At 43.3% G+C, this 10608-nt stretch overlaps 1 protein-coding gene and 1 long non-coding RNA gene across 6 annotated transcripts; one reads left to right on the top strand and one right to left on the bottom strand.

Moving 5' to 3' along the window:
- Positions 1-379: 379 nt before the first annotated feature.
- Positions 380-6083, bottom strand: LOC103649768 (uncharacterized). 3 transcript variants are annotated; one of them, XR_004857083.1, is made up of 12 exons: positions 5727-6083; positions 5122-5315; positions 4535-4622; positions 4157-4422; positions 4002-4077; positions 3798-3868; positions 3648-3713; positions 3468-3555; positions 1349-1944; positions 1064-1091; positions 852-914; positions 397-745 (listed from the first exon to the last, which is right to left on the bottom strand). It is a non-coding gene; the product is annotated as an uncharacterized lncRNA (long non-coding RNA). The 3 variants fall into 3 exon arrangements; XR_004857082.1 differs by having other exon boundaries at positions 385-745; positions 852-1091; XR_002750263.2 differs by having other exon boundaries at positions 380-745; positions 852-1944.
- Positions 6084-7463: 1380 nt separating this feature from the next.
- LOC100279982 (Spermidine hydroxycinnamoyl transferase) lies at positions 7464-9879 on the top strand. 3 transcript variants are annotated; one of them, XM_020549679.3, is made up of 3 exons: positions 7464-7805; positions 8119-8590; positions 8854-9879. In XM_020549679.3, the coding sequence occupies exons 2-3, from the start codon at positions 8171-8173 to the stop codon at positions 9625-9627; spliced, it is 1194 nt and encodes a 397-aa protein (XP_020405268.1). In that variant the 5' UTR covers positions 7464-7805; positions 8119-8170; the 3' UTR covers positions 9628-9879. The 3 variants fall into 3 exon arrangements, with proteins under 3 accessions (XP_020405268.1, XP_008672738.1, NP_001146402.1); XM_008674516.4 differs by having other exon boundaries at positions 8764-9879; NM_001152930.1 differs by having other exon boundaries at positions 7581-7880; positions 8764-9816.
- The last annotated feature ends 729 nt before the right edge of the window (positions 9880-10608 follow it).

Genomic DNA, 10608 nt, shown 5'->3' with positions numbered 1-10608 from the left:
AGATGGCCGTGGGAAGACGAATGTAGGCAGACACACATTAAACGATAAGGGCTAGTTTGGGAACCCATTTTTCAAGTGATTTCTATTTTCCCAAGGGAAATTAGTTCATTTTTCCTTAAGAAAATGAAAATCACTTTGAAAAAATGGGGTTCCTAAACTAGCTCTAAAACGTTTTATATCCGGGTCCATTTGTGACATCATGGTGGAAGATTTTTTATTTTTTGTTCAGGATTTTAAAAATAAATCTAAGAAATAAGAATAAAAACGAGTAAAAAATATCAGGATAAAAGGCTATTTTTAATTCCAACATTTTTTATAGGAAGATATAGATTCACCTTAATAAATAGACTAGGTGAGTGCCCGTGCGTTGCAACGGAAATATATAATCATGATAACTTGTGTATAAATATGTGTTATATTGTAATGTAAAAAGATTTTGTAATCTATTTATGATCCTATTCTTACATAAATTTTGTTATTTTAATCTAACTATTTCACCACTACATTGCAACCATCATTACCATCACCACTACTATTTCACCACTACCCTATGCCGAGGTTGCGCATGCGCTCTGTGAAGACCGGTACGAGAAAGTCGCACTGTTGCTAGGGTCACACCCGTTCATTCATGAGAGCAAAATGATCAGCATCATTCAAATGGTTTATGCCCTTCAAAAGTTCTTCCATTTGTCCCCATTCTTTATGTAGTTCTTGGTCACTTATGCGCCACCAAAGTTGTCTACCCCTGGCAATGACAGTTCAAAAAGACAAAATATGTGATCATAATATCTTGATGAAAGGACTTCAAGCAACAATCGCAGCATAACAAAACAAGCAGAAACTACAATCACCTCTAAGCCCTCCAAACTGGGTCCCTCTTCCTTATCGCCCTTTGTGTGGCTGTCATCTAGTCCCTAAATGAACACAATATTTTTAGAAATACTCCATGGCGAGAACATCAAAACTGACAAGGCACATGGAATACTCCATGGCGAGAACAGAAAAGCTTCATTTGATCTGAAAGCAATGGGACCAGTAGAGCTAAAAGTGTTGATGTACACACCCCTACCGTAGAGATAATCATCCAAGCCCTGCAAGAAAACTCTGAGTTACAAAATGTCACGCATAGAAGCTCGGAACTGACAAAACCACACAAATCACCTCTTGATCACCCATTCGAACAGCCCCACACTGAACCCATACGGCTAGACATAGAGAGTAGAAAACGAGAAGTCCTAAGGCCTTAATACAGAGAATCATCACTTAAGTTCATTGTTTCTTGGAAAAATAATAAAGTTCACCAATTAGATATTAGGTGGGATATAGATTTGCGGGATTGAATGCAGACCTTAAGTTCTTTCAGCGTAGCACTGACTCCCTGAATCCAAGCATGTATATCGATTCTTGGCCCTACACACAAAAATCTGCAAGAGGTCTCAAAACAGGTCAGGTTTTTATATATCACAAGAGGTGCATGTTAGATCTAGGGCATATCAAGAGGTGCAGGTTAGATTTCAATACCTTCTCAAGTATTTTAACTCTATAAAATTAGTATAAAATTAAAAGTAGGTAAAAATTTAGATTGGCGGTAACATAAAAGCATGCCTACACCTACAAACCCATAGAAGATACCACATATAATTTTCTTAGATGATGGTGACCAGCGATCCTGCCATAACTACCATAACTGCTTGCAACTATCAACAAAACAAACAGGGTCAGCGATTGAACAACATCAAACAACAGAATTCATGGGAAAAAAGAACACATGGAAAATCCATAGTTCTACACACATACTATTGATGCACCATGGGTATTCCACGAATCAACTCGTGCTGATGCTACTACGTCACCCAAAGTTGCAGTTCGCTTGTTCTTCATCATCTCTGCATCGTCCTCCTGCTGCCACATCCTGATCTGCGCCTCGATCACCTTATGCTCCTCCTATGCAAAACTCCCAATTCCAACCAATTGGCGAAAAAAACAAAAATAGCCAACTCAGAACCAACCCCAAAATCGAAACAAGAGGAGCGAGATCTGTGCTTCTGTGTCAAACATGTTCTTATACACACATGTGAATTACTAATTTCTTATTTAGCTAATTGCTGAAGGTTCTGCAAACATAAATCGTCTTTATGTGCAATGCAGATATTGATCGTTAAAGTATGCAGTCTGTACTCATCTCATTTTTTAGATGGGTTGTGGAAGTATGCAGTCTATACTCAGCTCATTTTTTTCAGACATTCAACATAGTAGAATAATGGAATTATCAAGATTATTACAAAACTAAATGCAACACATAGTAATACATGACCTTGTTGCTATAATTGAAGAATACCACTATACCAGTCTCCAAATGCCGATTCATAACTACTACTAAGCCTTGTACTTGAGAAATACATGACTTACAAAACACTAAAAAAATATGTAAGCTATTGTGTCAAAATTATTAGTACTGGGTTAAGCTCCCCTAAAGGTGCTCTTCTCGGCCTGGCTAGTTATGATTCAGATGATGACGACGATGCTGACACTGACAGCAAGGATAAGATGCCAATATCAAATTTATCTTCTAAAGATAATGCTGGTGCTATAAATACTGAAGGTAAGGTGTAACCAAATGCTCACATTGCATTGCTTTCCAGAATTATTAACTTAGATGGATGATACAATTTTAGGTGATAAAAGCACTCTTGGTAAAAGGAATGGGAATCACAATGAACAGAATTCTTCACTTGGAAGTGCTCCATCAGGGGAAGATCTTAAATCTAATAATCAAAACTTTCAAAGGAGTGCGAATGCAGAACCTGAACAAATGCATATTCGTGATACAGAGAATGGGGAGTTCCGTTTCAAGGCCAAAACTTGTACTGAGCCAAAGGGTGCATTTGACAGAATGGATGAGAAGGCAAATACGTATGCAGAGGTATATATCCAGAACAGAAAAAAACCTCTTTTGGCAATAATGCCGAAAAGCACAATGATTTGGAAAGCAGTCACAGACATTCAGAAAAGAGCAGCACAGAGGACTTTGTTAATGAGGTGAAGGCTGATCATACAAAAGAACTCAAATATTCTAGAGCAGAAAAATATAATAACGATGACAAATACAGCATGTATGGAAATATTAACAAAAGGGGTAGCTGCAAGGAGGGAAAAGGTTCTGGTAGGGCTGCAAAGCATGAATCCGATACAAGGGAGCCACATTACAGAGGTAACTCTAAGCTTGATGGTGCAAAGTGAATTCGCAGCATGTAATATCATCTGGTGTATAGTAGCTAACCATTTCTTGCGCTGTCTAAAATGAATTTACATACGATCCATTTTTTAACTGGAGCACCCATGATTAGGAGTATTATTTATTGGCAATCTAATGATGGGCATAAATTTCTGATAAGAACCAGTGGAAGTCCTACAGTAACCAAGATGTACATGGTTCAAACAGAAGTCATATAAGCCAAAATACGTACATATTGCAATGTGGACAGCAATGCTCACAGATTTCCTTCTTTTCCATTTGACCATCTCTTGACTTCAGGATCAAGAAATTCAGCCAGTCTTTGTATCCAAAAGTAAAAAGTTCATGGATAACAAATGTTATTTAGAAACAGAGGAATATGTTTTTCTTTCCTGATGACCAACTATCTTACATGTTTCTCAGCATGCTCCCTCTGCACCAGCATATCCCGCATGTTCTTTTCAGCAAGGGCTTTCGCCTGAAAATTGGTAATGATGAGGACTGCCACAGGCTAGGCAAACAAACAAGTAGAAGGCAACATAGCAATAGCATTGGAGTATACCGCTCGCTCAGCTGTGCGTTGGTGCCTTTCCAATTTTGCTTTATGTCGTAGAGCTCACTCAACCTCGACTACTATAAATAGGGAACATGACCAGAGCAAGTCAAGTCCCATGTTTCAAATAAGATAACACTATAGAAATATTACAGAAAATTGCACAGAGAAATACTTGAACTATTTTGCAGTAGGATATACTTCTAGCAATACCTTCAACATAAGAATCCATGCTTTTTCCATGCTTATTATAAGCTATCTTCTGAGATGATGCCTCATGTTGATTGTCCTGTGTCAAGAATGTGGATTAGAACAGTATTTATTTTGTGTATGCAACAAAAAAATGCATGCATAATGACATCAGCTACCTGATTAGGTGCCTTGCACAGATTGAAATGAGCTTGCTCAAATGAAGACCTGGCACTGTGAACCTCCTGATTGAGCTAAAAGATAAAAAGGGTTATGAAGTCGTCACCTTCAGATTCAAAGATCTGGGCAGTTTTCTTCCCTTCTAATTCAAGGATTTGGGCTTGTTTCTTCCCTTCTGATTCAAGGACTTGAGCGCATTTTCTCCTTTCTACTTCAGCCTGCATCTCCATAGCCTGCCTAATCCTTGTTGGAGGAGTTATGTCCCCTGCATCGCCAAAATAAAAAAATTTAAAAACATTATAAGCAAACCATATATTATAACTCAAATTATTAAACATGAAAAAACAACACATTGATCTCATAGTGGTTACACTTACACTTCATGCCCCAATTTGTGGCTGTCATTGATGGCACTCCTTTTTTATCTCTGCAGATGCGTGTTCGCAACCTAAACGAAAACATCTTCTGTAGTGACACAAACATGCAAAGCATAGAGTTTGAGAAATTGAACCACCAAGCAATTTAGTGTGTCCTATTGACAACGCATGGTGCTTTTATAATGTCTCCATTTCCCTATTCTTTATGCCATTTGGGAGTTGCTATTTGTTAATACATACAAAACCAATTACGATACTACCTACATGTGTGCGCCAAGTTTCCTAAATCATACAAAACCAAGACAAATCAACTACAACTACTATTGGTGCAACCTTTCAACTATGTTGTTACAGCTTTCTTGAAGCCATCTAATGTGGTAACCTTGATATACATAGACTCTGACAGTATGGCCAAATAAACATAAACTAAAGAGCTCAGATGCTAGGAAACTACAGAACACCGTCTAAACGACGCCATTATGTGCAAGCACGCTGTGTGTTAAATAGATGGAGTAATTTTCTTTAGCTTCTACTAAACTTTGTCATGCTCTTGGATCACTTTTAATTTTAGAGAAGAGAGTACAAACCTGCCATATATGGATTGGGCCCAGAAATCCCACCCACTCTCTTTTAGACTGATTGAACAGAGACTTGATGAGTTCAAATAATCTTTGAGCCTCTTTCTTCTGCATTTGGATGTCAGATAAGTTGAAACCCCAGTCAGATACTTGCAGCACAGCTTCCTCTACAAATGGCCTTGCATCTCCCTAGCGCACAGACTCTGCAACATCTTAATGGTATACGAAGAATTAATCAGAAGATAGAAAAGAAATGAAAAATATGATACACAAGAAGTAATTGAGAACCAAGCAGTAAGCATATGCAGCTAGCAACCATCTTATAACTAATTGGCAGCAAGCTACTAAAGCAAAAATAGTGTCCTTATACTGTGATCGTCTAGAAACCATCTTATAACTAAAGCACGATGACCAGCAGTTCTAAATAGCATTTGATTAACCATTTCTTTTCTGGATGGCCATTTTATTCACGAGTCATATTGCCCAAACCAGGGGTGTTGTTCAAACGAATAATCAGCACAAAGAACATTGTGGAGGTGGTGTATACGAACCCTAAACCTATCTAGGCATAAATGAAACAGATCTAAGTGAGGAGGGAAGTGAAAATACGTTACCAGGATCACAAACCCTAAAACCTAATGCGATCACATGTTGTACAATGAGCATCTCCATCTAATCGGGCCAGCCAGAGCAGATCAAACCTCCGCGCGAACGCCTCTAATCAGTGGAGCACCTCCTCTTGCCTGGAACGTTGTTGAGGGCAAAAGGGGAAGATGAGCAGGACAATGTTGTTGAGGGCAGAATGGGGAGATGATCAGGACTTATCTGTGCTGACGCGTGACTTGAGCTCCATAGCTTGGTGTTGTAGTCTGTCATCCTTCTCCATGGCTCCACGCTCGCGGCTACGACGGACGCTGATCTGGAGGTTTGCGACAGGCATGGAACCACGCGGTTGTCCCGAGCACGTGGGGAGGAGATCACGGTGGGGGCAATCATTTGGGAGGGGTGGGGGTAGGGAGGGGATCGCGGCGGGGCGGTGGGGCGGGCATCGCGCGGCGGGGGAAGGCGCGGTCGGGCTGTTAGGGTTCGCCGAGCAGATCGTAAGCGGGGAGGGTGGCACGCGGGTAGGGCAGGCGGGGGCATGGTGATGCCGGTGTGGACGCCCACAATGCAACCCAGAGGCACTCACCCGCAGCGGCCATAGGGAGCTCGGAGAGGGGTGGCGTTGGCGTCCTTAGATTCGTCGTCGTCGACCTTGTGAGCGGGTGAGGCGGGAGGAGGGATTGGGCGAGATGGGTGCGGGGCATCCTTGGAAGGGTGAGGATCGCAGGGTTGGGGTGGGTCCCTGGAATGGCGCCTTCCATCGACGGAGCGGGCGCTGACGCGATGATGGCGGGGGCGGCGATGGAGGGTCCCTGGAATGGCGCGACGGAGAGCGAGGCGGGGCGAGATTTTTGGGGGCGGGGGCACGGTACCAGTGTGGACGTCCTCACTGGACCCTTATAGAGTAGTAGAGATACTAACGGGTCACACTCACGTGGGTCTCTTCTAACTTGGTACATGCCACCCAAATAGATATGGATGTTATTTAAGATCCGTTTGTCAGGAATCTGGCCTGTCCAAAAGCAGCACTGACTTTTCTTAAAAAGCAGCTTTTTTGTTAGAGCTAAAACCATTTAGTAAATCGTTTAGCGGTTTATTCTAAAGCCAGAGCCATTTCCATTTATTAAAGTTCCAGAATCAGAGCGGAAGTCAGTGAAACTACTATTTATAGTTTCTTCACCGTAGTACAAAAATGAATCTGGCTTTTAGGTTTTTTCGCATGAAGGCGTTTTGAAAAAGAGTGTTTGGTAAGACTCTGGCTTTTTTCTAGAGAAAAACTAGAGCCAAAACCGTGCCAAACAGGCTATTAAATATGGGAATAGGTTGACCCGGTTCTAAGGCCGTAAGGCCAATTTTAGAGGTCATAAGTCGATCTATTTTACTAAAAACATGTTTTGGTATAACTTTTCTGAGTATCGATTCTCTAAAAATCTAGCTGCCCTGAGAAGTTGTTGCATATGGAATCTGATGGGGTGAGAAGCTAAGAATCTGGCAATCCTGATTAGTTTTTTAGATTGTGTACAAACTACAAAATGACATCTATGAACCTGAAGCTGGTAACACATCATTTATGAGCTAAAAGTGACAAGGCGTGAATAATTAATTGTATTTTTTTGCATACATAGCCATTTTTTATTATAAAATGTCATTGGAAACAGCAATAGATATTTTTACACAAAAATTTGTAGTCAAGAATATATATTACCTAATAAAACGTTCTCTGTTTCTATCCAAAATAACAAATGGCCTTCACGAGTGCGACAAGCGACATGCCATCAAAGGCTCAAAGCTGCAGCGATGGAGTCCCTCATAAATCCCCAACCCCTAGCTTTCCGTTCTTTCCTCCTCCACGCGAATCCGCATCTCCACACTCCAATCAGCGCTCCTCCGTCCCCGTTCTTTCCTCCTCCCTTCAGCCATCGCAGTCGCAGCGCAGGTTCTTGGCTGGTTGCTGGTGTCGACAGCGAAGTCCGCAACTCCAATCCTGCCTGCGCTCCTCCCTTCCTCCGTCCTCACTAAGCACCCGCGCACGCCGCCTGCCTGTCGATTGAGATCTCTTTCACGCCCCTTTCTGCCATCGCACAACTGAGGTACGGTTCTTTGCTTATTGCAGAGTATAGTATGGATGCCCGCAGTGAGTCGTCGTGTCGTGCCTTCAGTAGGAGGTACGGTACTTGTGCTGTAGGAGCAGTTCATAAGTCGCCACACTGTTTTCAGGAAATGACAGTCTTTGTGTGTGTATTTCATAGATCTAGAGCATTCACTGTCTTGTCCCTTTGCAGCCGCAGCTACGATACTATTAACATCAATTTGTCTGGTCAATAAATCACTCGGAGCAATCGTGCGAGTCTTTGTGTGTGTATTTCATTGATCTCGAGCACTCACTGTTTTGTGCCTTTGCAGCCGCAGCTAGTAACATCCATTTTGCTGGTCAATAAGTCGTGGGAGGAAGAAGATGGATTATTTGAAGGTGCAGGTGGTAGAGTCATCATTTGTAGTGCCGAGCGAGCCGACGCCAACGAAGGCGCTCTGGCTCTCTTGCTTGGACATGGTTCAGTCCAACAAAGCCCACACCCCAACGATCCACTTGTACAGCTCCAACGATGCTGCGGCGGCTGATTTTTTCGACCTGGGCAGACTCAAGAAGGCTACGGCCAAAGCCTTGGTGGCCTTCTACCCCCTCGCCGGCCGCCTCGTCGACAGCGACGATGGTAGGAAGGAGATCAGCTGCAACGGCGAAGGTGCACTCTTTGTTGTCGCTCGCGCGGATGGTGATCTCACTATCGATGAAGTCAAGAAATTCAAGCCATCGCCAGAGTTGAGGAGGCTGTTTATTCCACTCATCGAGCCATCGTCCATCATAATGGCCATACAGGTCGTCCGCTACTTTCTCTGCCTCCATGCCTTTTAAAATTTTCAACTTTCGATTCTCACGGTGTAGTCTGTCTGTTAAGAGTAGATAAACTGGGTCCTCCTGTTGGTTTCCAGGAGGATTTTTTCCCTTCTATTTTATAAATTATATAGCAATTGGCGTGCTTATGATGGCAGGTGACTTTCTTGAAGTGTGGAGGTGTGGTGTTAGGAACAGCTATCCACCACGCCGCCACAGACGTTTCAAGCGCGTTCCACTTTTTTCAGACATGGTCGGCGTTCTGCAAGCATGGTGACAGTGCTGCCGTGGAGCTCCCGTGCCACGACCGCACCCTACTCCGCGCACGGTCCCCGCCCACAGTCCACCCCGACGCGCTCTCGACATTGCAGCCTCGGCTCGTCCTCACTGAACCCGAGGGGCCTCTTGCCATCGAAATCTTCACCATTTCCAGGGACCATGTCGCCTCCCTGAAGCAGCTCTGCGGTGGCACGAGCACCTTTTGCGCCGTCAGCGCTCTCATCTGGCAGTGCGCGTGCGTTGCACGACGGATCCCACCGGACTCTCAGGTGCGCGTGATGTTCCCGGCCGACGTCCGCCGCCGGATGAGGCCGCCCCTCCCGACCCACTACTTCGGCAACGCAGTGATCAGGCTATACGCCGCTGGCCCGGCAGGGGACATTGGCACGGCGGCGTTGGCATCCGTCGCTGCCCGCATCAAGGGCGCCGTCGAGCGGATGGATGACGAGCTGGTGCGGTCCGCGATTGACTACTACGAGATGGCCGAGACGAACAAGAGACGGACTGGGACAGGCATCTTACCACGGACGGACCTGAATATTACCAGCTGGTTGGGTAGGCCACAGCACGACGCAGATTTTGGCTGGGGAAAGCCGCAATCCATGTCGCGGGCGGAGTCTGTCCGCGGCGGCTCTATGCACTTGATGAACGACGACGGTGGTACCGGCGACGTCCGCGTGCTCGTGTGCTTGGAGGCTGAAAATATAAAGGAGCTAGGACGGCTGCTTTATGCAAAGCTCTAGCAAGCTGCTAGTGCTATGCTCTAAAAATAATAATATTAATAATAAGGTTTGTTACTATGCTTAAGGGGAACCATACTTTTTCCCTCGCGATTTATTATTATTATGGCAGTTTCAATAATGAAAACCATTTGTAATTCCTGTGACAATTAATTTATGCGTCCACGCTAGAAATAAAAACTTGTTTGTAATACTACAGTTTTTTTTTGTTATGGCAGTTTCAATAATGAAATCCGTATGTAATTCCTGTGACTATTACTTTATGTCTCCGCACTACAAATAAAAACTTGTTTGTGATAAACAACAAAATATTTTTTTATCTAATTATATGTTTTCTCCTCTTTTTTTATTGTAGTGTCATATTTTTTTCTTAGTTCACATCCTAGTTAATGAATTAAAACAATATAATTTCATGGTTATGAGTGCCCTTATGGACCGTAGATCCTCATACTAGATCTAGGTGTTGTTTGGTTTACGAAATGTAATGTAAATAACAACGACAACGATTTACACTCTAGTAACAGCGGTACTAAGTTTAAATAGAACAACATCGGTTTCTGGTGTGATATCTGATTAAGGTTAGATTTAAACAAATATGATTTAATACCAAACCAGACAGCACCCTAATGTAAATATAGATACTCAATCTCTTATATTGAAACACATTCGGGTTTGGTCGCACGAGGACGTGCCACACCAGATCAGACTCAGCATGTTCCTTCATGTTTTGGGTCTTCGAACCTGAAATTTTCATCAAATCGAATTGAGCTATGAGCGTACGGTGTTCCGACAGTTTCGCTCCCTCCCGACCTCTTTCTATCATGTTGCCTGCCTCTCCCTCCCATGTAGCTGTCGAGGAGCCGATGTCGCCATCCTATTCCTACCTAACCCTAAATCTATATTCTATAGTACTCCCTGATTCTTGCCTCCCCTCCTCGGTTGCTACCTCATACGCTCTGGTGTTCCTCATCCTCATCGACTGGC

This window comes from Zea mays, chromosome 3, assembly GCF_902167145.1.
Source record: "Zea mays cultivar B73 chromosome 3, Zm-B73-REFERENCE-NAM-5.0, whole genome shotgun sequence".
NCBI classification, from domain to species: Eukaryota; Viridiplantae; Streptophyta; class Magnoliopsida; order Poales; family Poaceae; genus Zea; species Zea mays.
Note: the sequence above shows the minus strand (reverse complement) of the source record. Positions and strands in the feature narration are given on the sequence as shown.

Excerpts from the sequence above, each read along its gene's own strand:
- LOC100279982 (XM_008674516.4), top strand. The coding sequence starts at position 8,171 with ATGGATTATTTGAAGGTGCAGGTGGTAGAGTCATCATTTGTAGTGCCG. Across the intron at positions 8,591-8,763 it reads CCATCATAATGGCCATACAG|GTGACTTTCTTGAAGTGTGG; the intron begins GTCGTCCGCTAC and ends TTATGATGGCAG.